At 40.3% G+C, this 27,889-nt stretch overlaps 2 protein-coding genes across 3 annotated transcripts; both read right to left on the bottom strand.

Annotated features, from left to right (window-relative positions):
* Positions 1-586: 586 nt before the first annotated feature.
* cacna1sb (calcium channel, voltage-dependent, L type, alpha 1S subunit, b) lies at positions 587-21,300 on the bottom strand. Its single transcript, XM_046057070.1, has 45 exons — positions 21,149-21,300; positions 19,559-19,664; positions 17,438-17,577; positions 17,137-17,270; positions 16,853-17,005; positions 16,518-16,723; positions 16,241-16,344; positions 15,986-16,131; positions 15,826-15,907; positions 15,577-15,737; positions 15,254-15,479; positions 14,950-15,157; positions 14,624-14,744; positions 13,092-13,206; positions 12,892-12,991; positions 12,713-12,782; positions 12,161-12,293; positions 11,866-11,995; positions 11,724-11,783; positions 10,978-11,084; positions 10,750-10,837; positions 9,673-9,780; positions 9,521-9,573; positions 9,284-9,430; positions 8,815-9,016; positions 8,530-8,688; positions 7,285-7,395; positions 7,081-7,164; positions 6,354-6,401; positions 5,754-5,780; positions 5,518-5,643; positions 5,359-5,424; positions 5,131-5,222; positions 4,876-5,035; positions 4,616-4,743; positions 4,437-4,533; positions 3,934-4,036; positions 3,708-3,809; positions 3,476-3,609; positions 3,015-3,140; positions 2,603-2,808; positions 2,450-2,514; positions 2,239-2,282; positions 2,078-2,152; positions 587-1,366 (listed from the first exon to the last, which is right to left on the bottom strand). The coding sequence occupies exons 1-45, from the start codon at positions 21,298-21,300 to the stop codon at positions 1,058-1,060; spliced, it is 5,514 nt and encodes a 1,837-aa protein (XP_045913026.1). The 3' UTR covers positions 587-1,057.
* Positions 21,301-22,433: 1,133 nt separating this feature from the next.
* On the bottom strand, positions 22,434-27,168 carry tmem9 (transmembrane protein 9). Of its 2 annotated transcripts, none has more exons than XM_046057208.1 (6): positions 27,099-27,168; positions 26,712-26,857; positions 26,389-26,480; positions 25,856-25,964; positions 24,168-24,299; positions 22,434-24,043 (listed from the first exon to the last, which is right to left on the bottom strand). In XM_046057208.1, exons 2-6 carry the CDS (start codon positions 26,802-26,804, stop codon positions 23,903-23,905), a joined length of 567 nt encoding a protein of 188 aa, XP_045913164.1. In that variant the 5' UTR covers positions 26,805-26,857; positions 27,099-27,168; the 3' UTR covers positions 22,434-23,902. The 2 variants fall into 2 exon arrangements, with proteins under 2 accessions (XP_045913164.1, XP_045913165.1); XM_046057209.1 differs by having other exon boundaries at positions 27,005-27,105.
* Between the last annotated feature and the right edge of the window lie 721 nt (positions 27,169-27,889).

Below are 27,889 nucleotides of genomic sequence, written 5' to 3'. Positions count from 1 at the left end.
GATAATGTAAAAAATAAAATAAAACGTCCTCTGCAAGGCCTGTCACTATTTGAAAAAACATGAAACAAGTTCAATAAAGTTTGCCCATGCAACTGAATAAAATGTGATACAAGCCTGGGTGCGCTATAAAGCTAAATCCACCATACTCCAGGTATGCTGAAGAAACATTATCTGTATGGGTCAATCTTAGTGTCCCTAACTCAAATGTATGACATGTTTATGTAAATCAAAGCACATAAACCCTGTAGCAGTACAGTGATGCATGCACTGCTTACTGATGGCCACTGTAGGGCTTTAAATTGAACAAGTACTTTAATACGGCTAAATCTTTGGATAATACTTTTGTAGATTAAACATATCTACATCCAAATAAAAAATAAAAAAAAGAAGATGTTTGCTCTTTAAAATCTGCTGACACCAACTTCACACGAGACTGGTGAGCAGGAGAAAACTGCAGTAAAAGACAGCAAGGCCTGAGTGACCAGAGGATGCTGGTGTACCAACAAAGAAAAAAATTCTTTAATTTGCATTGTGATAGCACCAGAGCCCTTTTCTGGCCCTGGATTCACAGAAACTCAGTCATCATTTCCCCAAAGTGGAGTCCTTTCCCACTGTCCTCACTGAACTGCTGCACAATAAAGACAGCGGCCTCATCCCAGTGAGGCGTTTTAGTCACCAGTCACTTTCCAAACCTCCCTCAGTGAGGTTTCAGTAAGACACTAAGCTCACTCACATGTTTGTCCCATAAGTCATATGGAATGAATAACCTCAACATACGCTACAAAGAAAGAAGTTCATCAATCTGTTCGCGAGATAAGTTGTGTTTTTATTTATTTCAATAAATCTGAAGAATAAGATGTTTCGTCATCAGATATATTGTTTCTCCTTGGTTAAGTTTCAGCCACACATGACAAAACCTGACCCAACCTGCCATGAGCCAGGCTAGTAGATAAAAATTGTCACAGAGGGCAACAGACTTGGTAAAGTGGTGTGAGGTGGAGCCACCTGCAAGTGTAAAAATCCAGAGATAACCACATAAAACTCAAGTGACAGCCTCTTAAACTTTGGAGTCGGCCTCAGCTGCCTCCTGTACGGAAGGAGTCATGGGGATCGGACGTCTCTTTCTCCTCACAGCCGGATCTGGCTCACCTGTCCCCTGTGCTGCTGCAGCAACGGTGGGAGGAGGGACAGGGATGGGGCGTCTCTTTTTGACTGAAGCGACGCTGGTGGAGCGTTCGCTGAGGAAGCCCTGAGCCACGCTCTCCATATCATCTACAGTTGTGTGCATGGCATCAGCCATCTCCTTAGTCACAGAGACAAAGCCGGAGTCTTTGGCCAGGGAGGCCAGACCGCCCTTTACAAGAGCCTAGAAAAGAAAACTTATTATGTAATTGTTACTGGTAATGCATTAATCTTAAACCCACAGGTCCTGGTGTAGTAAGTACATTATTATGCATAATAATGTTAATGATAATGTGATATTTTATTAAACCTTGCAGATGAAAGCATACAGGCTCAGCTATATAACATCCATGTAGGGCAGTGAGTATATCTTTGTCAGACACCTACAGGAAAAATCCAGCCTGAAATTCAAATATAATATTTTGATATCACTTTACAGCTCATCTACGATTTATGGATTTTAACAAGTCTTTCTTTACACTGAACAGCAGAGATTTACATTGATTTCGGTTTGTAAATAACAATAATTACTCTGAGATGTCACATCCAGGTGAGTTTTATATCAAACAAAAACTATGCAAAAGTGATCTGCAGATTCCCAGTCCCAGAATGTCCATCTGCTGGGTTTTCCAGGTGATTACACATTGATTGCTCTTGCATTTAGTGCACTGAGTTCCAAAAGAAACTGAAACTAAACCTCAACTTTGTAAGGAGAAATAAATTTGGTTCAATCCAGGAACTCTGCTTAATTTGTGAGCCTGATGCTGAAAAAAGCAGTTATGCTTATTATCGCTTATCTATGACAGATCTGACAGTGGATCAGGACATCTCCGGCTGGTAAGTAATTAGCGTGTGATAAAAAGAGGCTGACAGTCCAGGATCCTTCCTCACTTACCTCCTGGACGAGCTGATCTACCGCAGTACTGGAGCTCCGACTCTGGCTGTCGCCATAGTTAGGCTCATAAGGGAACTGCAAAGAAAAGAAATGCATCCATACGTTGTATGCCAGCTGTTCATCATTTACACTGGATAAGTCGGCCTTTAAGAAAATATTACCTGTGTTTTGTCTGTTCTCACTGTGAAGTTCCAGGACTGCAGGTCTGAACAAAGGTGAATAAAGAAAAATGTATTGCTTACTGTTACATTTATACTTTCTTATTATCATCTTGTTGGAACTCGTCTGAAAAAGACTTTGAACTGCAGTGACCTCTATAAACGGTGCTAAAAACATCGAGTCTGATTAATATTCAAAGACCTCTTGACATACCTGGCTCTGCATCCTCACTGGGATTGTAAAACTCTATGGGACTGCCCTCTCTTTCGAATGAAAATCTGAAAGACAACAAAAATGGTCACCCATCGCACCCTCAGCACATGTCATCTGAGCTCCTTGAGAGGTAGCAGTGTGTTCGGTCCTCACTCTGCGAAGGCGTTGTTGTTAGTGTTGCTTTTTGGCGCAGTAGTTGGGAAAAATTCAGTAGTGGGCGTCAGGGCAGAGGTTGGTGGAGACTCAGACTGGCTCTCAGAGAACTGGAGGGGCCGCTGATTGGCCATCTGGTGGGGCTGAGGGCTGGCGGGTTCAGAGGAGAATGAGTCCACCCGGTTACCAAACAGACCATGAGTACGCTGGAAATACAGACCAAAACAAGCACAAGCAGGTAGAATCCTGTAAGTCTACAAAGTTAATTAAAATATATATATATATATATATATATATAATAAATCAACATTGACCAAAACTACAGCTGAAAGATTTCCAGCTGACATGATAATGCAGATACTATCTTTAGCCTGTATGTCTATTCTGCCAGCTTGCACTCAGTGTTTCACACCTGGTAAATGCCTTCCTCTCCAGCCTCCTCCATAGCTCTGTCCATCTCTTCCTCATTCTGCAGGTCTCCTGAAATGGCCCTGTGCATCTCTGGAGCCACCTCCTCCTCTATACTCCGCAGGCCCGCCTAGAAAGGGACATGGGAAATGTTAAAAAAAATGGAGAGCAATGGCAATGTAAGGAGAGGAAGAAGAGGAAGGATGAAGTTGAGTACTGGTGAAAGAAAAGCAAAAGGTCAGATATACGCAGGGTTACACCTACACAGAGAAATCAGCTAAGTGCATTTGTAACAGTCTAGTGCTTAAAAAGCAAAAGTGCCTTAGCATAGCAATAACACACTATTCTGAAAAATGCTGCGTCTCGTGATTCTCAGCAGTTTTATCCTGTCTGACATTTTTAACATTATAATAACGATCGATAATCATCACGTCAATAACGATTGACCCCATATTTATGTCTCACCTGGATCTCCGGGCCCGAGGCGCTCTTCTTACTGGGCCGGTAGCCATAGTACTCCTCCTGACGCTTCAGGAACTTACGGAAATGGTCCTGAAGCAGGAAAGTGGAGTAGAATTTCCCCACAGTCACCTCATCATCTGTAACCAGACAAGTCACAGTGCTGTCAGTGTGAGAAATACTGGAGTATTCTGTAAAGGTGAAATGGTACTACTTCTATTTATGTTGACAGGCTTACCTCCTATAGGGGGGATGACCTGGTCTAACAGTTTCATACTGGTGCGTTTCCAGATTTGCTTTATAATGGCTCTCAGCTCCTCGTTGGCCTGCTCAAAGTTACCTGTTCAGAAAAACCAAAAGAAATGTACTGAAATTACATAATGTACATCAAGTTGAAAGAAGCACATATACTGTGTATGAATTCTAATCCATGATGGTATTAGCCAAGTTTTGATGCTCCGTACCTTCTGTTTTGATCTTGAGTGCAGTCCTGACCAGAGCAAACAGGGTGGCATTGAAGGTGACCGTGCCATCACTGTTCAGGGGCATGTTCATGCCAACCAAGCGCTGCAGACAGGAAGTTTAAAGAATTTGGGCACCAGAGTATTAGAACAATTTATTACAATACGCTTTTTGGGAGGGCCTTGAAAGGTGGGAGATAATATGTATAATTTTTCAAACGTTCTGCCACAATCAGGTGTATTGATATTTTCAATCAAGATAATGTGGAAAGCACTTTTTTAAATTGCTACTACTCTACCTGCTCCATCTTTTTAAATGATCTATTATCCAATTTAACCATTAATGCTTTACATTGATTAACTTTTCATTCATGATTTTTCATTTACAGATTTTCTCTTCTTTTTCTTATAATTTTTACAATAACAAATGTAAATGATCTAAATCTAAACTCTCTTTTTATTGCACTTTACTTATTGATTTGACCCTGTTCATAGACTGAATGTACCTTGCATGCAGCACGATGAGGACAGAACTTGCCAAAGCCCAGTGGAGGCTGGATGCGCCGCAGAAGTGTCACCACGTCCAGATGTTTAATTCTCCCCCTATTAGATCAGAGTTCTGTGTTCTGTGTTCTGAGCATAAATAAATAAATGGTAAAGTTTCACAACTGGTGTTCAGGCTTACGTGGCTTCTGGGTCATATTCAGCCCAGATCTTCTTAAACTCATCCAGATGGTGTGGGCCCAGAAGAGACCAGTCACGCGTCAGGTAGTCAAAGTTGTCCATGATGACAGCTACAAACAGGTTGAGGATCTGACGTAGGTAGGAAAGAATGACCTTACTTATAGGGTTTTAACATTTCAGCATCACATTATGATGGTTAAAATATAACAACGGATGCTAATGCAGCTAAAAGATAAATGTTGACATAATACTGCTACTCACCAGGAAGGCACAGAGACAGTAGAAGCTGAGGAAGTAGAAGACAGCGAAGTTGGACCCGCAGGTGTACTCCTCTCCTGGCAGGAAGTCAGATTTGGGGTCGCATTTCTTCCCATACATCGAAGCCATCATGACCTCCTGCCAAGCCTCTCCAGTAGCACATCTGGATATGTAAACAATGAGAGTGAGATCTTGGCTCAGTTTTTGACCTTGAAACAAAAGACCTTTTATCTTAGAGGCTTAGGTTTGGAGACTCACCGGAATAACATCAGAACAGCCTGAGGGAATGTCTGGAAGTTGTTGTTGCGGTTGATTTGGGTGCCATCCACTAAAGCTATCTTTCCAAAGATCTGAATCCCAGTCAATATGGGTGCACCGATGACAAATACAGAAACAGACAACATCGGGAATTCAATCAGAAACATATTAACAAGCTAAAGAGGTTTACAATGTTTACATCCAGAAAGGAAATACTGAAGACTGTACCTGCATCCCAATGACAGCGTAGATAAAGAAGAGCATCACGATGAGCAGAGCTACGTGAGGGAGAGCCTGTAGACCCAAAACCAAACAGTCAGCTCATTCAAAGTGTGTTAAAAGTAGAGATAAAAAAATAAAAATGATCATGACCACAGTGTGACTGACCTGAAAGGACTTGATGAAGGTCCACAGCAGGTTACGGATCCCCTCTGAACGGTTCAGCAACTTGACCAGACGCATGACACGGAAGAGTCGGAAGAACGTGATGGAAACAGAGGCATTTTCAGATGCCTATGGACAGAAAGAACCAGAGAAAAAAACAGAGGATTTGATGAAAAGAAAACATAAAGAAAAGAAAAAAAAACATTGCTGGTTTTCAACTTGGGAAAGTTCCGGCTTACCGCAATGGCTTGCATAGGATTTGTCTCCTGTACAAAGTAGATGAAGAGATGACATACTGTAGTTACATGAATTATATTAAGAAGAAATTAATGGAAGTTAGTATTATTATATAATATGTATTAGGGGCACATAGCAGACATGGCATTTATCAACTGTTAAACATTATTACGATTTACAATCACAAAATATGGTTAACATTAGATACATAGCCTCCAGGTCTTAGTTGCTGAAAACCAGACAACTGCAATTTTCTAACTCATGCGAAGTAAAGAATATAAACACACTTTCAAAAAATTAACAGTTTTCAGTCAATCCAGCCACCATTAAAACTTGCTATGCAGATACAGTCAGTGTGGAGTTGTAGCCCTGTGTGTATAAACTATTTGAGCAGTACTGGAACACAATATAGCAACAACCCTACGTCTTATCTTATATTTGCTCTGTAAGATTAGACAGACAGTAGAAACACAGATGTTTCACCAGCAGTTTTGAGCCCCACACACGGTTCAGTACAGTAGGACTACGGTTTAGTAGAGAACATAGTGGCATGCTCACACAGCAAGGCTCATGCAGCAGTGAAGTGCAGATCAGATATTTACAGCACAGCCATGGAGGCAGTACAGTCCTCCACTGGAGGCCAGGGCAGTCTGTGGAGGATAGACAGATGAGGAGTGAGGTGCATGGAGGACAGAGGCATTGAGAGGGATTACGAAGAAGAAAAGAAAGCAAAAGAAGAGGAGATAGTGAGAGGAAGTGAAGTTTTGGATGGAGAAAACTGAATTTGCTAGTGTTTGTGGATGAAAAAAGATGATGAAAGATAACGCAGTGCAACAATGACAGGAAAAACAGTGACTGGCCAGAGAGAGAACATTTGTGTAGCATTACCAAATAAATGACACTAACATCCTTAATTGATATTGTGCTCTTTTTAAAGTGCTGGAACAACACACAGAAAACATAACATTCTTGAAATGCTGTCATGGATAATTGTGGGAATAATGGACATTTTGATGATGGAAATGGCAATTCACAAGGCACACTGAGGAGGGTGCGAGCAGGAGAGCTGAGGTGGGAATGGCCTACAACAGTACTTACCATGTCCTGTGAGCTAGTTCTGCTAACACCAATCAGCTGTTGAACCACAGTTATGTGTCTGGGTCAGAGCATTGAATGAATACATTCAGCCACTTAAATTCAAATCACCCTATTGACCGGGAATGTCTCATTGAGGCCGGGGACTTTCATACACAGCACCTGCAATGATGATCTGATATCTGTGGAATTCATTAGGATTGATTAAAAAAAGGAGTTATCATATGTACTCACATCAACTTCACTCAGGATGACATCAACAACGCTACCAATGACAATAATGAAGTCAAAGACGTTCCAGGGGTCTCCAAAGTAGCCCTGCACAGAGAGGTAAAGCACTGCTGAGATGGTAGGACACTAGACAACCACACTCCATTACAAGTAATGGTTGTACAAGGGAGGAAAACTGTTTGAAAAACAAAACATATGAGTCTTTACTCTCGCTTTGAAGGCCATGAGCTTGAGAATCATCTCCACAGTGAAGAGCACAGTGAAGATCAAGTTAAGAGTGTCCGACAGCTTGGTCACATGGTCCGACTGGTTGCAATGCTGTTCAAAGAGGAAAATGAATATTATGTTACAAGTATTAATTTGATGTAGCATTATCAGAACATGTAGTTTTAGTGAACATATTTACATATAGCTCAAAAAAAGCTAATCTGAGCCACGCCCACTTCAAACCAGTGAAAAGAGCAAAGATTAAAAATAATCAAAAGAAATACAGATATCTTTTCATGTGTTGTAACTTTGACAGAAATATGATGTGGTCATAGAGGATCCCATCACTAATAAAAAGAAGCTGATTGAGAAAATAGGTTTTCAGGGCCTTTAAAGGCTAAGTTAGGTCATTTTCATTCCCATGTTTTTGTGTCTATGTGACTAAAGGGGACAACACTTTTTGATATTGCTCCAGTATTTAGCGAGCGTGCTGCAGTCAGCAACTGTGCACCATCAAAGTACATCCACGAGTGCTTGTGGTGCCGCTGACAGGCTCAGAGTGACAGAAACAGCTGCAATATTGCTCTTGTCAAAGCCACTAGACTCCCTTGACAAAAAACGTAATTTTTACCTCGCAGAAGACAGGAGTTGCTGGTCTACTGCTGCCTCTGTCGGTTAGTTTGTTTGTGTTACTGTGAGACTTTGGTGTTTTTCTTTGTTTGTGTTATTGTGTGAAGACCAGAGAGGTAAAATTATGTTTTTTGTCAAGGGAGTCTGGTGGCTTTGATGTTGCGACTGTTTCTATTTAAACAAAAAGGATCTTACTCTCTAAAAAAGGTCTATCTCTATAGGGAAGTCTTGTTTAGTACAACTACAGCTCTGGCCCATCATCAGAATTTTAAGTCATAATTAACTTGGTCAGCACCATAATCAGTATAATCATTATCAAGTCCTCTCTTACCATAGTACATAAAAAAAACGGACATGCAAAGTAAAGTTGACAAAGAAATATGTAGGGCACCTTGCATTAATGTGCCCCCAAATTAATTAGTCTGGGATTTTGCTGGAAAGTTGTCATGTAACATATTTTAAATACAGTTTCAAAGTTTCCACTTTCTCATTAATTAAATGCAGTAACAAACATGGAACTCTCTAAAGATACTGAATATTGACTGTTATTGACTATTATCTGCCTCAATACAATGTCAGTGCTTTTAGGTTGCAACATGAGCTTAATTTACATACCTGCATTCCCAGACACAAGGTGTTGAGCATAATTAGGAAGAACATGAGGTACTCAAAGTAGCAGGAGGTGACAATGTACCAGACTCTGTACTGGTAGGGGTTTTTGGGGATGTAGCACCTCAGAGGACGAGCCTTCAGAGCATACTGCACACACTGACGCTGAAGGGGAGGCAGAAGGTGGGTTAAAAGAAGAATAATGAGTGATTCTACACTTGAGTAATATGTTTTAGATAGAGAATGACCAGACTACCTCACTGAGCTTCATCTCTGGGGGCCTTAGCATACCTGGTTCTTGTCCAGCTCACAGTCCTTATACTCCTGCTCGCCCTGCTCCTGGAAAGTGACGATCACAAAGCCCACAAAGATGTTCATCATGAAGAAGGCGATGAGGATGATGTAGATGATGAAGAAGATGGACACATCCACGCGGTTGTTGAAGACAGGACCCATGTCTTCTTCATCTGAATCAATGGCTCTATACAACAGTCTAGGAACAAATGAAGTGATATTGAGAGAAGAGGGGTACTTGTCAGAACAAAGATCAAAGATCATAGATACAATAAGGCTAATTTGTTTAGATATTATATACATGGCATGAATATATTGCCTCTATTGCAATCTCTGGCTCCAGGTAATGTAATTACTTCCAACTCAATATCCACGTAACCAGATGTTCTGTCTTCTAACTCAATCAGACAGATAAGATTAAAAAAAAAAAAGTAATTTATCAAATCAAAATTAATGCCATGCTTACTTTGGCCAGCCCTCAAATGTGGAAACAGTGAAGAGGGCCAGCATGCCATTGAGCACATTGTCAAAGTTGAAGTCACTGTTGAGCCATTCTCTCTTAGCCAACACTGTGTCCTGAAGGGAATTATCCATGTGCTTCAAGAAGTATCCCCTGAGAGAAGATGCAGAGAACAGTCACTCTCAAACAGCATTGCAGTTTTGAGAGATGAAATATATGATGTGTGAAAGATTTCTGCCTTACTGGCATTGCTCCTCAGTCATTTTGGACAGGTCTGTGCAGCTGTAGAATTTACCCTATGAGGGAATCAGTGACACTTTTAATACATCTGGAACTGCAAGCTTTACAGCGCACACGCAATATAAAGGTGCCAACATCATCTTTTAAAAACTTACCTTGAAGAGTTGCACTCCAATACAGGCAAACATGAAGTTCAACAGCATGGTGACCAGGACGATGTTGCCAATGGTTTTGATGGCCACAAACACGCATTGGACCACATGCTGTCAATATAGACAAACAATGACCACTTAATACTGGTAAAACAAGTACCTACAGTAATTACAGTTTTTTTTTTTTGTCAGTTATTTTTTATTCTGAACATCTTTCAAATCTCACTTTACAGCATTTAACTCAGTTTTGAGACAGTATCTTATACAAGGGATCTCAACATTCACACCTTCTTACACATACAGTAAAATCTACAGGCGAGTATGTCCAGAAATACAAAGACTAGAAAAAATAAATAAAAATAAGTAACAACCATGAAGATGGAATGTGCAAACAAAACAAACAAAACAAACCAAACAAACATCAACTTAGGAAAAAACATGGGTCGTGTAGTAATTACAGTTTTGAGGTACTTTTTATTCACTTTATGCTACTTTATACTCCTACTCCACTACACTTTAGAAATATTTCACTACATTTATTCATTTATTTAACAGTTATAATTAGTTTTCAGATTAAAAATTAAAAAGTACTGCTAAAGATCCCAGTGGTTTCCAACCTTAATTGCTTGTCACCATTTACATAAAAGCAGTGTCTTGTACGGAGAAAAGTAAAAAGAAAAAAAGAATCTAAATGTGGTAATTTTTTCTTCTTTTCTCTCACTGATCATCTCACAAATGCTCAGATTTATATCGTGACCCTTTGAAGGGGCCCGACTACTCCTACGCTGGGAACCACTGGACTAAACTTCCGAAGTTGGTAAACTTGCTACACCCCAGTGAGCAACAACAGTACAATACTATTTATACATTAATGCATCAGTATAATAAGAATGTCATATGAGTCACAGAAAAGAAAATTACTTTTAAAACCTATGTATTTGTATACTTATAATGGAATATTTGTACATTGTTGTCTTGATAGTTTTACTTAAGTAAAGGATCAGATGAATTCTTTCACCATTGGAAATGTAGACATTTCCCCAAAGGCAATTACTGTATTTATAGTATGTCTATGTGTACCTTTAACCCCTTGGCTCTATTGATGGCCCTGAGAGGCCTCAACACCCTCAGCACCCTGAGAATCTTCACCACAGAGATAGCACTGGATCTGCATTCAAACACATGACAAAAAGCAGTCTTGATATGCACATCTGGGAATACTAACATTTGTAATTGAGTAAAAAAAGAACAAGCATGTTCTGTGTCTAATACAGCATCTCCATATTCCATACTCCAATGTTTACTCACTCCATTCCCATAGAAAGCAGGGAGACTGTAACCACAATCAGATCCAGGATGTTGAAGGAGTTACGGCAGAACGAGCCCTCGTGCATGAATGCTCCATATACTGTCATCTGTAAGTCATACCCAGAATGTTAAACCAAACACGATTGTATTTAAGCTTTTTTGAGTCAGAGGAACAGATGTGTTGCGTTGAATTTCAAATAAAACTAATGAAATAAGTCTAATAATCAATTTGTTATTCTACAAAAAAATTATAAATCATATAGGTTTTTAAAGCAAAAATGCTCTGATCCACTGATTCAAGCTTCTCCAAGGAGAGCATTTGCTGCTTTTCTTTGCCTTAATGTTACACAAAAGAAAATTTCATGAATTTATTTCCACCAGTACTGACACACAGATGACTGAGTTAAGTATTTGATTCAGCAGGGAAATAACTACTATCATTGCAAATTAAGTAGATTCACAGTGATTCTTGCAGGATCCGATTGTGATATCTCAGGGGAAAGAAACCGGCCTCATCCTACTTCGACATGCTTCTCACCCACATAAAACAATTTCATTACTACGAGGGAAGATTCTAGTGACCTGTGATATTCATTGTGCTGCTTCAGAGCATTTTTCTCTGCAAAGAAAAATGGCAAATGTTGTTTTGTTTCCCAATATCATTAAATTGAAACACATAGAATACTTCAAAGAGCTAAATCATTCAAACCCAAATAAGGCAGGACATGAAATATGCAGCGCATTACCTTCAGTACAATCTCAATGGTGAACACAGATGTGAAGACAATGTCAGCATAGGCCAAGATCTGGAGGGAAAGCACAAAGACTTGTTATCAAATTTGGCCTTCTTTCAACAGTCCAGTGTGTAGTGGCAGACCTGTTAATCACCTTGTTTCTGAAAGACTGGGGATCAATGGGGTCCTCAGCTGCCAGGGAGATGGAGGAGAGCAAGATGAACAGAAGGATTAAGTTGGTGAAGGACGAGGCGTTGATGATCTTGTAGCATAGTTTACGGAACCTGGATCCCAATGAATGTGAAAAGAGATCCAGTGATCATTGAGTTTAATCAATTGACTGTTGTGTTATTGTGAATCAGTATGAAGCACTGAAATATATCCAAACACAAACCTGAAAATAACAGATCTCAGTCTGTTATTCTCAGGTTGATATGTTTGGTTCCTACTTGTTCTGAGGGCCAAAAATGAAAAAGGAGCTGGCTTCAGGCAATGGCACGGCTTCCTCCTTCAGCTGCAGGTCGGCCATTGGTCGGGGGCGAGGGCTAATGGGGATTTCAGGCTCTACCTCCTCGTCATCACCTACCATGTGGAAGAAACCAGAATCAAACTAAAGTCAATGACAGAAATACTTATTGGCAGTAGTCATGTTACAGCACCACAGAAGAGAAACAAAAATCCAGCAAATAAATAAAACAAAAGTATTTTTGGAAAAAAAAGGAATTAATTCACGTTGTAGACTTTATATGGTAGTCACCCAGAGTAGTGTGAAAATAGTCTAACTTTAGACTCTGCTATAAACTTGGCTCAGGGAATTGGCTGAGTCTATAATGAGGGTATACTATACTTATACTGCAGCATAGCCAAGGCTGCATCACTGGTATACAGCCAGTGAAATGAATATGAATTCCTGCAATAAGTGACCTCCTTCTGCTACAACTACATCGCTGAGAAATTAGCGTTAGAAATGCAAGAAATTTTTTGGAAATTTGTTGTGTTACCTGGGAAGTCGTCAGGTGGGAATGGATCTTTCACTTCATTGACATTGGACTCAAACTCATCAACTTTAAGCTGAAAACAAAAACATTATACATGTATTATAGCTACTTGCTCCTGAATAATACATCATCGCCAGGAGTAAGCGAGTAATATGTGATATGATACCAAATACAACGCTAACCTTGGCAGTGGTGGGCATGACCTCTATCTTAGATCTCTGCTCTGCCAGTTTCTTAGCTAACCTCTCCCTCTCCTCATCAGTCTTGTCTGGCATTTTGGACCTGGAGGATAAAAGAGAAAGGGAATGGAGGTGAGTTTCGCTGTGAGACAACAAAGAAGATCATCCCTCTTAGGTTAAAATTTTGCTATTCTATTATTCACCTTAGTAGCTTTCTCCTCATCTTCTCCTCCGCCTTTTCTTTTTGAGCTGAAGTCAGACTCTCAGCCTCTGCCAGGTTGTCGACAGCGATGGCCAAGAAGACATTTAGGAGGATATCTGATATCTGAGCTCAGGAAAGCAAAAACCTTGATTTTTTAAAACATTAATGCTTTGTATACAATTTTTAGCTATGCTAGCAGCATGGCTCTATAGATGACAATATTAATCTGTTAGTCAGTAGGTCGGATGGCCCACCATTGCCATGAAATTTTGTAAAGCCATTAATGGTCCCCACAGAATGGATCCTAATGACCGTGCTGATCCCCTGACCTTTCCTTGTTTGTTTCTGCCCTCTGTGTGTATCCTACTGCCCTCTACTGTGTTTGTGCGGCCTGTCTTCTTTCCAGGTCTCTATGGTGGAGAGGAGGTGGTGTGGCTCAGATCCCACTTACTGGGTGACACCTGAAGCTGCTCAGTTGTCCTTCTGGATCCATCCTCTTGACTTATGTTTTACAATTTACATTTTGTGTTGCGAATCTATTCTGTACACATGACATCTATTGCATGTCTGTCCGTCCTGAGAGAGGGAACCCTCCTCTGTTGCTCTTTATGAAGGTTCTTCCATTTTTACCCTGTTAAAAGGGTATTGGGGGAGTTTTCTTCATCTGAATGAAGGGTATAAGGACAGAGGGTGCTGTACACTGCAAAAGGTGAGCTCTCAAAAACAAGGGAAAAAAGCATTAAAATGGGGGAAATATTACTTCAAATAAGCAAGATTATCTGCCAACAGAACAAGAATATTTCACTTGCGGCTTAAGGAAAAAAAAAGCTGAAACAAGTGAAATTCTCTAACATAAAAGCCGCCTGGTAAGAAGAAATATCTTGTCAGACAAAAAATAAATATATTTTGCCTTCAATTAAGATAATTAATCTTACTTAGATTTTAGTTTTTGCAGTGTATGCTGTACAGATTGTAAAGCCCCTTGAGGCAAATTGTGATTTGTGATATTGGGCTATATAAATAAAATTGACTTAACTTCACATATCAAATGGAACTGGATGGATTGGCACATTTACTACAGAGATTCATGGGTCCAAGATGATGTATCCAAATGAGGTGATTCTCTGACTGTTCCTCTAGCGCCACCATGAGGTTGACTTGATTTTCAGTGAAATATCTCAACAAGTATTTCATGGATTACCGTGAAATTTGGTACAGACATTCACATCCCTTGTGGATGAACTGTAATAAACTTAGTAAACCCCTGACTTTTCATCTAGCACAATCATCTGTTTAAAACTTCTGTTTGTCCAACACTTTTGTTTATGACCAAATACCTGCAAACCTGGTGACATTCTAAATATCAGACTGCTAAACATTAAATGTGAGCTTTATCATTGCAAGCATGTTATCATGATGATGTTAGTATAATCTGAAAGCAAGGCTGCACAGCTTCACAGAGCTGCTAGCATGGCTGTAGACTCTTAGCCTTGTTAAATCCTAAAAGATGTTGTGAGTGTATGTGAAGGATACAGTTTCCACAGACAAAGAGGACAATAAAGAAGATGGCGACCAGGATGCCAGGAAAAACAGGCCCTCCATAGGCCATAATGCCATTGTACATGATGGAGGTCCAGTCCTCTCCTGTTAGGATCTGAGAGATAGGTGTGTTATGTTAAAAAAGAAGACATTTATTGATGAATGTCAGGTATGAAAGGATGGGGTAGTAATTTCTACTGTAAATGATCATCATTTACACCATGGACCATCAAAATCAGGCAAGAAAGGTTTAACAAAATCAAAGCAGACTCTGCTAAGAGTTCAAAGTAGAGTATCTATTAGTCAGTATCTAGCCTCACCTGAAACACACTGATGAGGGCCTGAGGGAAGTTGTCAAAGTTACTGCGTCTGGGTCTGTGGTCGCTAAAGTTGAATTTCCCCCCAAACACCTGCATGCCCAGGAGTGAGAAAATAACGATAAAGAGGAAAAGAAGAAGGAGCAGGGAGGCGATGGAGCGTATCGAGTTGAGGAGAGAGGCCACAAGATTACTCAAAGATTTCCAGTACCTGCAAAGCAGTTGGAAGAAGAGTGGTGTTAAATGACGTTAAATTACACTACAACCAATTGAATGCAACATGATCCTTGGAGGGGACATGACTTACTTTGTGACTTTAAGGATCCTCAGCAGTCGGATACACCGGAGTACAGAGAAACCCAGGGGAGCCACGGCTCCCGCAGATAACATGATCATCTCCAGGATACCGCATACCACCACAAAGAAGTCGAAACGGTTAAACAGAGACATGAAATATCCTCTAGGACCCAGCGCATACATCTTTACAAACATCTCTATGACAAAAAGCACCAGCAGTACACGACTGGCCACATCTGTTGAGATAAGAGAGGAGAGAGACAGATGAGATGAAGCTGGGTGCAATAGAATTTGTGTAAAAAATATTGCCAATATTATATGTTAATCACCAACCTTGCAGGGAGGTGAGCGAGTCAGGCTGGTGGTGGTGCTCTGTTGCTATGGTCAGGGTGTTGAGTAAGACGAGGAACATCACTAACCAGTAAAAGCCCTTGGTTTTCACATACACCAGGCACTTCATCCTGAAGAAACGGTTCCAGCGACGGGCCAAGCGGCTGAACACAAAAATAACCCTAGCTTACTGTGCCAAGTCGCCTTCAATATTATATACAATATAAGAATATATACAAACTGCAGACTCACTAGTAGTAGACAATTCGACTCTTGCCTTCCAGGCCATACAGGCTGTCTGTGTCAGAATCTCCACTGGTTAAAGGCAGGAGTCCTGACAAGAGAATAACAGTTGTTCAGTTCAACAGTATCTCTACAAGGGATGGGTGCTGAGGTGGTTTATAGTGCTGACCTTGGCCCTCTCGGTCAGCATCCAGGACTTCAGCGTGAGTGATCCACTCTATGTAGCCATGCAGGTCTTCATCCAGCTGCTGACGCTCTCGCAACTTCTGGAACTCTCCACGTGACCTAGCCTTCTCTCGCTCTTTGGTAAACTCCCTGAGTGGAAGAAAAGTAAAACAGGAACATGCGATTATTTATTTTGTATGTTCATGTGAAGAGGCAAAATGCAGACAGTAGAAAGGATAGAAGATAATAGTTGTCTTACCCACTGAGCACACCCAGAACCAGATTGAGCACAAAGAAGGAGCCCACGAGAATGAGGGGAACAAAGTAGACCCAGGGCCATTCATTTCCTATGGCATCATTAACCTGAAAGACAACTCTGGGTCAGCCACAAACAATGTTTTATGTTAGGTATATTGTATACTTTACAAAATAAATACCTACAATGTAGACAAATGTAAAGGTTTTGGTGGCACAAGGACATATTCGCTGCACTGAAACTGAAAAACAACTGAGACGACGTTCAAGCAGTCACTGACCCAGTAGAGAACTTTGGTCCATCCCTCCATGGTGATACACTGGTAGACTGTAAGCATGGCAAAGCCAATGTTATCAAAGTGGGTGATGCCATTGTTGGGACCTTCCCAGCCTGGCCGACACTCAGAGCCGTTGATGCTGCAGCGGCGTCCATTACCAGCTTGAGCGCACGGTGCAGGCAGCTCACCTTCTGCTGTGGCGTAGATATCTGTGGCCCAAAGAGAAGAGATGAATATAACTTTGGAATGTAGCTTCAAGGAGTTACAACTGATTACACATCAGGGGTGACTATTAATGAAAACACATTTAAAAGTAATTGTGCCCTTTTTATAAATACTTGTGCCAGTGTAATAGCAGGTCTTGTGCATTTTGCACTTGAACAGCTCCAGTCCCATGATGGCATAGATGGTGACCAGCAGAAAGACCAGCAGGGCGATGTGCAGCAGAGGCAGCATGGCTTTGAGGATGGAATTCATCACCACCTGCAGGCCTGAATGAACAGCACAAAATCTGTTGTGTCTTCAGAAAGCGTTCCTTCTCTTTTACAGCATTTCCAAATGAATCAAACAGTGTGACATAGACACAGGGCTTTTCTGCCATATTTAGAGAATATGCTCTTACTGGGGACTCCAGAGACGAGACGTAAGGGTCGGAGCACTCTGAAGGCTCTTAGTGCCTTCATGTCAAACCCTCCACCCTTCTCCATTGGCACACCTGCTATCTTATTGATGGTATCCAATGCAAAAGTGAAGAGACTGTAGGAAAAGTTTTTACAACCATTAAGTGCCTACCCCTACAAAATGAGCATGCAGTACAATATTCCAGTTTTCATCATCAACCTTTGGAAGTGTCTTAGATGTGGTCAGAGGGAAGCTGTGTGTGCCTTTTCTGGTAGAGATATCCACCACAGAGCTCATCTTACCCCATGAAGACGATGACAAAGTCCAATATGTTCCAACAGTTCCGTAAATAGGCGCCTTCATGGAACACGAGCCCGTATGCCACTATCTTCAGAAAGCACTCTAACGTGAATATGATCAAGAAGATATACTCCAAACTCTCCTGCAGCACAGCAAGACAAGCACAAACCAGGAAATTACATTTACATATACAAATGACAGCTATGGCATTTATCTGCTAGGATAAATAGCAATAGATGTTGCCGGTATCAGATTAACTTAATAGCTTTGTTAGCCTCTTAGCTACTTTAGAAGGGTTTAATAGATGAATGGCCTATGAGTCACATTGTGATTAATGAAACAAGTTCAGCCATGTCAGACAGTCTAACACAAACAGATAAATGTCAGGGTGGTTGAATCAATTTTCAAATCAGGCCTGTACCTGTGTTCTTATAATCAGTGTTGATATTTTCAGAGACAAAGGAGGTTGAAATACAGAGATGAACTGGATGCAGAACTGAGTATGGTTTTCTGCAGTTGTGACTGTCACTGACAACAAACAGAGCACACAAGTAACTAACATCGTCAGCATTGCACTATTTTCGACCATAACAACACAAACTATCAACATTAAATAGACTAATTCCTGTTTTGCTCTTCATTGCTTGCGTAAATACAAATGTATGAACAGTATGATAGAGCTCCCAGTGAATAAAAATCAGATATGAGATATGTAATATGTAATAATTTATATGTAATATAAATGATATATAATATGCTGTATATTTCCCTTTCATCCTTTTAAACAAATCATATCAATAATGTTTGGCCGAGCGGTCCAGCAGCTAATCCACCTAATCAATTAGAACCTCCAAGGCTAACCTTTGCGTACATGAACAATAACACATACATTTATGGACTAAAACTCAAGTAATGTTCAGTGAAGTAGGCCAACAAGTAGAGCTGTGCTTCTATGTTGTAGTGTATCAGTGTTTCAAACCATAATATTTTTTATGAGTATATGAGTATGAATGTGGTTACAGGAGGCCGCAAATGTATCCACCTGCGTCAGTGGGGTGACTGCCTGGGCCGACCTACTTCTAACAGCAACAGGGGGTGAAGTTAACCAGCTCTTCTTACATTGCTCACCTCTGAGGAATGGCACCGTAAGAAGTAAGAAGGATTTAGTGGGGTGCTGGTGAGTGGGCCAAAGCAAAGATATTAAAGAAATGGGGTCACTTTCAAGTCCAGATACCTGATGATTGATGAATTACTGGTACAGGTCAGTCAGTTTGGTACCCACAAAATTGATTTGAAGAAGATTGATTGGAGAGCAGGTGATGGCTTGCTATGGGCGCTATATATTGACATTTGAGCTGGATGTCAGGCCTCTGAGAGATAGCGATCCTCATATCCAGTCTCTCACAGCAGGCCTCCTCAATACCATAATACAAGTGTCAATACAACATCAGATATCTACATAACGGGAAGATGTACACACTGCGTGAGAGCAAACATATATCTTTTGCTCACTTTGGTCATCCCTGGCTTGTAACGTTCAGTCTCCGACCTATAATACACAATCCACATCTTCATGGCAGTGCAAACACACACCTGTGAGGTTGAAATATAGTAACACCTGGAAACACACCAGCAGCATCCAAGGGTCAAACAGCTCACTCATTACTTTGATGTAATAACCTCAGTTTAAAAGACTTGTGTATTTTAACCAGTTTGGAGGGCATTTCATCTAATTGTAAAAACAAATAAAAACTCCTCAGAAAATGCATATCCCATGTGTTGGTAGTTAATTCTCATGTTTTTGTACTATAGTCTTTTTCAGTAGCCTGTTTCTAAACAGGGAAGGATAAGCTAATCACAGACACACATGGGATCCCAAATAAAAAACTGAGTTGTGTCGGGAAGAATCTGAACGGGGCTTGGCACTCAGTGACCAGCTGAAACATTTAGCTGGCTCAAAGCAGTCATATTCATTTGTTGAAGACAAATGCTTTTTCTTCTATTCCAATGTTGTACTGGCAAACAAAATATCATTACAACATTCACCCATCGGGCCAAAGCTACTTGTAGGGTCCTGAGTCACACATTAAAAAAAAAAGGTCTGTGTTCATATTCATACTCACCAAGTTGGTGTTGGTGTTATTACTGTCTTCTTCAGGCATGGGCAGGAACACAGCCAACGCAATACAGTTTGCAAAGATGGTCAATAAGATGATGATCTCAAAGGTTCTGGATGGGGAAACTCAGGATCATAACAACAATATATGTGGAGTGGTAAATCCCAGGTACCCCCAAAAAGGAATGTTAACAAAGGGATACAATTTATCTTGAATAATATATGATGATAACATTTGAGTTAATCGTGTACATGTCCAGTAAATACTAACAATAGAAGGTAAAACTCTTTGAGAAAATAATTTGTCCATTTCTTTATCTGTGTGAGTTGTTCTGTCTTTCTTGTGATGTAATGTGGCAAATATACACCAATTAAACAGTGCTACAGCTCTGCTAACACCAATCAGTGCTGCTAAATGATGCCTGAAACAACATCCCTTTAACAGCCCATCAGGCAGCCAGCAAAGCGCTCACATTAAATGTAACCCTTTCTGCTGTGCTGCTTCATTCTCGTCCATAGGGGGCTCTCTTACAGAATTCCCCTGCCAGGTCAGCATCATGTCTCCCTGTGATGCCCCGGGACAGCTGCACAGCCCAAGAATATGACCAAACCATTTAAACACAGACGAGTCATCAGGGGAAAAAAGCTGTTTGGTTATTCTGTGAAATATTTTTTTATTCTAAAATCTGTGAGCATGGATTTAATGCTATATACTTATTTTATACAAAAAGAAGGATTTAAGGGGTTCAGTCCATTTCTGTAATTTTGCTCTAAATACAGCAACCATGTTGGAGAATCACATACCAATGTGATTGAACTGCTGCAGTAAAAAACACAGGGCCTGGCTGAGCATATGGAAACAAAGTTCAGTGAAACTGTTAGAGAGAAAAAATTTAATTATTTACAGTATAATAAAGTAATAAAGTTAACATTCACTGTTTAACTCTGTAACCCCTATTGTGAATAAGAAGTCTGTTGCCACTGGCTAGATATGACTGATGCATTCTATTTTGGATGTAATATATGTATCATCCAGGAATGGAGATCAGGCTGAAAGCAGGAAACCCCCTATAGGGGCCATAACATCACTCAGCAGCCTGCCTTGTGTTTGTGCTTCAAGCCTCACAGAGTGGCAGCATTTCAGAGCGGCTATTTCCACATTATAAAGCAGAATGTAGCTAACAGGACTGGAGGCAGCGTTATTAATTGCTTCTGTCTGCCAGATGTAAATAGATCAGCTTAAGAAGCTCTCCAGGTGAAAACACGAGGGCTACAAACTTGACTTTGACGCAGGTCTGCCAGACACATAACAGAAGTCTTTACACTTCAGGGATCGCCTTAACACAGATTTGAGAGAGACTTTGCTTGGGCGTGCTTACTGGCCTACAGACACCTAATTTCTGTATACCCTAGCTGTCAAGTGTTCTTAATACCTTCAGTATCATATATACTGTATATTCAAGACAAAAATAGTTCTGTTGAAAAGGCACATTTTTAAGCCAGTGTCTACTTAATACTTACTATTACAAACACAAAATCTTTTGAGTTGCGGGACACGTAGCTCAGTGTGAGAGTGTGTCTAAGATATAAAGGATACTTCCACTCCACAATGTTGATGCAGGCCTTGCGGAAGGGATTTTTGAGGGAGAAGAGGAAGAGGGTTCTCTTCTTCAGCTTCTCCCTCTGCTTCCTCTTCAGCTCCTCTTCATTCATGATGACTGGCTTGGCCGCCTCTGCATTGGCTGCCATCTTGACTCCTCCACCTGAGACAAGATACCGGCCCTCTAGAAATGTGTCCTCTCACTGTATAATCCCAAATGGAGGAACTGTACAAACTCCCGTTGCGAAGGCCCCCTGTGTTCCAGACCTGCCAATCCTGTGCACGCTCCACCGCTGCCCTCTCTTCCCTCTTCTCCTCTACCTCTGACTAAAATCTCCCTCACACAGAGCCACAGGCCTCTCCTCCTGGCTGAGGGCCTCTGACAGAAAAAGCCCCCACGGCAGGGAAAATAACATTAGCCCAGAGTGGCTGGAGGAGCAGTTGGCCCTGCTGTAGTTTAAATTTAGACTGTGAACCACTGACAGGCCATGCTTGGGGATGGTTAAGATGGTTGGGGGGGGGGGGGGGGATTTGGGGCAGGGCAGCAGTGGTAGACGAGAGCACGAAGAAGGGGAGAGACGCAATTGTGGGGGGTCTTGCAGCAGCAGAATTTCACCACTAGCCCCTGAACCTGCCTTCCCTTTTAAAACTGATCCAGGCTCCTCGCAAAAGATAAAGGTTTGCTCTTGTTGAACCCTAAACTGTGACAAAATAGTGAGCAGGGAGGGGATATAGTGAGCAGGTGGAAATATTTCTCAAAGGAGCAAAAAATGAGATTACGAGGTCACCTGATCCCAAAGTGTTTACATGTTACCATGTCTTCATAGGAGAAGTTACAACATTGCAATAGAATACCTTATGTCTGGTTATTATTGTGTTACAAACCATTTATTAAATGTAAATTTTTGATTAAAATGTGCAGAGAATCATTCATTTGGGACACAAAATATTGTCATATTATCACAACGCAATGATAATTAAAATCAGTACATGATAATAAACTTTATCACCCACCTCTAAAGAAAGATTTTGGTAATGAAATAAGAGTTTCACTTTTCAAACAAACATCACCTTCGAAATGGCAGAGGTGAAAGTGTTGAACGTTTTCCCAAATGCTAAACACTACACCAAATGTGAGGATTAATTTAATGTTAAAGCAGTATTTCTGTACAGTAAATGAGTAGTACACGAGCTCGCATATGTGTCCTCTGTTGCCCCCTAGTGCCAATAATCAGCAGCAGTGACTCCTACAGCAACTAAAAGACAGTTCCCAAACAAAATGTTACAATTAAGTAAGTATTTTTTTTATTTTATTTCACATCAAGCAAAATGTACAGACATGAGGAGTGCCATCTTCCAGTTAGGCTGGAGATAACTATATAAATACACTGATACCAGTGATATGAAATTATATGTAAATCAATCAAAAACACTTCAGTGATAAAACAAACCATTTGAGACAAATTAACATCAGTAGTTCACATTGTGCATGAGGTAATGTGAGTCAGTGTGCCTTTCCTTGTTGTATTAAAAATTCCCCAACAGGGAGTTTCAGTAGCACAACGGGGAATTCACTGACACATAATGATGCCGGAGGACCATTCAAAGCCATGAGGCACCGTGATTCTGCCACACTTAACTGCATTATCTGCAGATTTACTGATTTAGGACAATCTCCAGTGGCAGAGATTTGATTCGACTGAGGATGGCTTTGAAGCTCTGTTAAATGCCCTGTTCTCCATTTCTCTCTCTCTCTCTCAAGGGAAATTATATTCCATCAAACTCGACTGCAAAACACAGGACAAAAATGTGGCCGTGCGTCTCCCTTGTTGAACAAACTGTTTACCAATCAGGTTCCACTGGTAAATTCAAGATAAAATATTTAGTTTATACAGCTGCTACTGTGGAGGATGATATACCAACCAAAATGTATTGGCACACCTTCCCATCTTTTAAGTTTTCTTAAAGATGTGAATAACTAACATTTTAGAGCCAAGTTTTGCACTGGGGTTTGCTGTAACACATTCACGCACACAGAGAGAAAAAGAAAAAGGCACATATTGGGGCCATCTTAGAGGGTAGCAATTTCAACGATTTAAAATTCAACGGCCAAATCTGTTGATACTAAATATGCCCAGGTCACTATGCACAGCAAAGGGGGACAAATAAATTATAGTAATAATAATAATTATAAATAAATTATTATTAGACCTAAACTGGGAAAAGTGCAATGCTTGTCAGTAGCACAGGTAAGGTGTTCTTTCTACCCAAATAGCTAAATTGACCATTCACATTACATAAAGTTTACCTGTTCTGAGGTAAATTATGCTATAAGAAAAACAGCTTAATATCATACCAAATTAGCAAGTATACAACATGAAAAGTTATCACGAGGAAGCTTAAAAGCTATTCACAGTCTGGCTAAACAGACGAAAAATATTCTTACTTTATCAAGAAATTCAAAATCTGTTGCATTGCAACTTGTTGAAGTGATCGAGATCATTTCTAGCTGTTAAGAGTGCGAAAACATGCAGTTTTTTTCACAACTGCAACTGAGCCTTAAGTGTTACATATAATAGAAAATATCTGCTTGTGTGTTTAAATGTTTCTGAGTGAGGAAATACTTATTCAGAGGGTGCAGTGCACAGCAATGACAAAGAAGTTAGTAATGATCGAGCTGGTGATTGTATAATAGGGCTGATCCCAGTGAAGTTTCCTACTCTAAACCTGGTTTGAGGTCAGCTGTAGGGTTTAACTAAGCATCTTGTGGCGGTCAAAAACAGTCTTGCGCTGTTCCTGGACCTGCTTTTTCCAGCGCTGCTGCGCTCCCTCAACCCGCTCCAGCACTGTGTTTCCTCTGGCCTGGGCGTTGTCCACCTGCGGACGCATCTCCTGAACATACACACAAACAAAAAAAGAACAAATTAAATCAAGGACTTCACACTCAACTGAAATGAAATGAATGCACATACTGTATGTGTTTCAGCACACATTTGTTGTTTGTTTGAATGGTTACCTCAGAGTCCTCCTCATTGTGTAGTGGCTGGGTATAGGGGTCATGTTTGCGAATAAGAGGATCTACCAGTAGCAGGAACAGCATGTAGAGCAGCAGTGCACCCACAACAGACAGGTAAATGATGATGGTTACCTGGGACAAATAGAATGGAGAGATATTACATAATTTTAAGTTACCATGCTGGCATCAGCACCTAACAATGCTGCTTCCTTCTTATCTTGAACCGAACTTTGCAATGAGATTTTATTATATGTATTAAATACTGAGACAGCCAGGATGTTTGTTGGGTGTAAAACTGTTTTAGCTATTAAAAATCCTTAAAATGTTGATTAAAAAAAAAAAATCAGGTTTCCCATTTTTTCACATGTGATGTGAGCCAGTAAAACCAGATCTTAAGTCAGCTCTCTGTAAACACTGTCATTACTGCACGATTTGAAGAAAAATTCATTATTGTGGACAATATTGCGTTTCGATTATAATGGAACAAATAGTACTACGAGTCTACTTCCTTAATTAGCAAGCAAAACATGAAATACTGACATTTTGAAATGTGTATTTCTCAACTTGAACAAAGTTAAACAATAAACAATATTTATAACAATAACAAGTAAAACAGATGTAAAACAGAACAAGCGGAGCGTGTTGCTCTACAGAGGAGGCTAGAAGGAGCAAATATTGGCGCACAGCTCAATGTAATCTTCACTGCAGAGTTCTATCACAACCTGGAGGAGGAACTGTACATCAGTGTATTAAATAAATAGTATAATGTTTAGTTAATAGTTTAACAGCTGTTTCATTTCTGGGGGTTGTTTTTATTCATTAAATCCTTGTGCAAGCAAAAAGCTCTACTTAGGTCTCTAATTTGTTTATGCTAAGTACTAACTTGTCAATAATCATATTGTTCAACATTTAATGATTTGCTGTAGCACGTCAAACTTTTTTTAATGTCCTGCCCCGTCCAGGCTGTGATTGGTCGATTGACGAAAGGTGGCTCTGTGAAATGTTGAACATGTTGAACAACAAAAGGCATCGAGACAGCCAAAGTCCTTATACAATGTCTCTGATACAGCTAACGTTTAATGGCCGGTGAGCCAAACCCAAACTAACCTTATCTTCTCCCAGTTTCCTTCTGTCTTAGCCTACTGCTTCAGCTGCCGCCGACGTTGCTCTGTCTCTGTCACAGTGGAGCACAGGCATTTCTCTAGGTGCTCCGGTGACGAATCTGACTATGTTTTGAACGATTTGCGTCGGGGCGGGGGGTTACGGTAGGTTGTTGTCTTAAAAGTTACTTGCAGACTGCTCATAAAACATTTTTCTCATTGCACGTAGGCTTATCTGTTTTTATAGGAACATGCGATAGCCCGGTGTGGGCAGAGATAATGAGCAGACTGCAGCGCACACACAGAAGAAAGCGTCACACACACTTTCTCTGTTCTATTAAATCACAAACTTTTTGCGGTTATGTAATCGCACATGACGACATCGCCATTGCAATTAGATTAATCGTGCAGCCCTATACTCTAATTTTGTTTCTTTTGATTAAGCAGACTTCATAATGTTTTAAATGACTCATATTGTGTGGCATACAATCACCAACCCTGTTAATCTTGGTTAGTGTGATTCAAGATAAGAGTGAACAAAGTATTTTGCCAAAAATCAGAATTAAACCCAAAGAAAGACAGTCCTACCTTGATGGTGTTGCTACTCCGTTCCTCATACTTGCACTCACACAAGAGACAGTAAGCTTCCACATCATGGCCAGGCACCGGCATGGGCTCCACTACATGGAGGCAGTTACTGTAAAACACCTCAAAATGTTATTTCCACACCATACTGTTCTGTCCAAGGTTTACCCTGAGTCCCAACTCTCGCCCCAATCAGCAGGGATTCACTCCAGCCCATGCGACCCTCAAAGATAAGCAGGTTACAATGGACACGGTTTCCCTAATGTCAGACTTTTTATGTGAAGTTAGTACAGTTATATAAATAACTGTATTATATATTGTTTTATTTCATTTATCTTATACGTTACCACATTTTAAAATAGATTTAATTATTTGTTAAGTTCTGCGTGTGTGCGCAGGAAGGGACTACAAACTTTCTTTTCGTTTTACAACCATGTGTTGTGTAATGATAAAAAAAAAACTACCTTGTACTTCTAATGGATCGACAATTATACTCAGGGAAGAGTGTGTAATGACAAATAAAGGCTTTCTCTTACCAATCCTTCTGAGAGACATTTCTGTTATATATATGGCCGGTGATGTTTCTGTATGGCGGGCAGATGCACTTGCAGCGAACATCTTCGAAGTTCTGTAATTGTCAAGAAAACAGACACGATGTTTTTGATCCACTCTTCCAATACTTAACTTACATTGCAGATACATTAAAAATGTACATTTTAGTCTCCTGAACAAAGGGATTTAGTTTTAGGAAAACATACTCAAGTAAAGTGATCAAATATAACATTATGGGAAGGCAACATACTAATGACCGACCAGTAAATTAATTTTTGAAGGTCAGGTGTGCAGCCTAATATTTTACCTTCGCCTGTGCAAAACCAACAGCATCCAGCATAAACAAGGTCGCTACTGCGGCTACAGCAAACGTCCAGGATCCTTTCCAGTTGGACGGCATTTTTCAACTGGCAAGACGATATGCACGACGGCAGCGGAATCACCAGCAGTACTCTGGGGAGTTAAACAGATAACGTTTATGGCAGTTAGCTTTCTAGCTAGCTAGCAAGGAAAGCAGCAAAACAAAGACCTTCACTTCAGTAACACTGGAGATAAATATAACTTTATCATGACACAACACCAGCAATACAGTTAACATACGTCGTAATAGTAACTGAAGTATTTGTTTTTGCTATGCATTCAGGATGTAGCTACACACGAGCTAGTTTATTTAGAAGAAAGATCGGCCACATACATTTTGCGCTTCCTTTTTCCGGGTTGTCGTCGCACATGAAGCCGGGTGAACCGTGCAGCGACACTGCCACCTACTGGACACTGGACAGACATCCGGAAATAGTGTAGAATACCAATTTAGATAAACTGAAATAAAAATTGTGGTTACAGTGGTGGAATATAAGTTCATTCACTTTAGTATTCAGGTTATTGTACTCTACATGAGGACTTGCATTTTAATGTTTACTTATTGTATCCACTGCGTTTCAGAGTTAAATACTACTTTTAGTACTCTATCTATCTATCTTGTGCATCAAACACCTGTATAGTGCATAGTATAATTATTTTGATGACGTAACAATTAATGTTCTGTGGGTTTTTTTAAACACACGACCAAGGAATTTGTGACTCTTCAGGATATTTTCCCATATCTTTCAGTCAACACTGTTGTTATATCAAATTCTGTCTCCGTGGTGAAATTTAAAATGTAAGCCCCAGCTTCTTGACCCAATCAATACCTCTATTTCCTGGTAATCCTGCTTTCACATCTCTGTATGGTAAGATACTCATACCTTTAATAAGCCATAGAAATCAATGACTCACAAATTCAGTCTGAACCACTTGAGCTTATGGGCACAGAGATCAATTGAGACCATGTTATTTCTCTAATGAGCTATGATATCAGTGTGAGCAGCACAACCCTATCCTCTGTGTAACCTCAATCATTCATGTGACCCTTGATTCAACCATTTTAAACAACTGCAATGCTGCCAACAACTTGTTTACTGTGGATATACTGTGGAGGTATTGAGA

This window comes from Micropterus dolomieu, linkage group LG08 (genome assembly GCF_021292245.1).
Source record: "Micropterus dolomieu isolate WLL.071019.BEF.003 ecotype Adirondacks linkage group LG08, ASM2129224v1, whole genome shotgun sequence".
Lineage (NCBI taxonomy): Eukaryota > Metazoa > Chordata > Actinopteri > Centrarchiformes > Centrarchidae > Micropterus > Micropterus dolomieu.
This window is presented reverse-complemented; position numbering and strand designations above follow the sequence as displayed.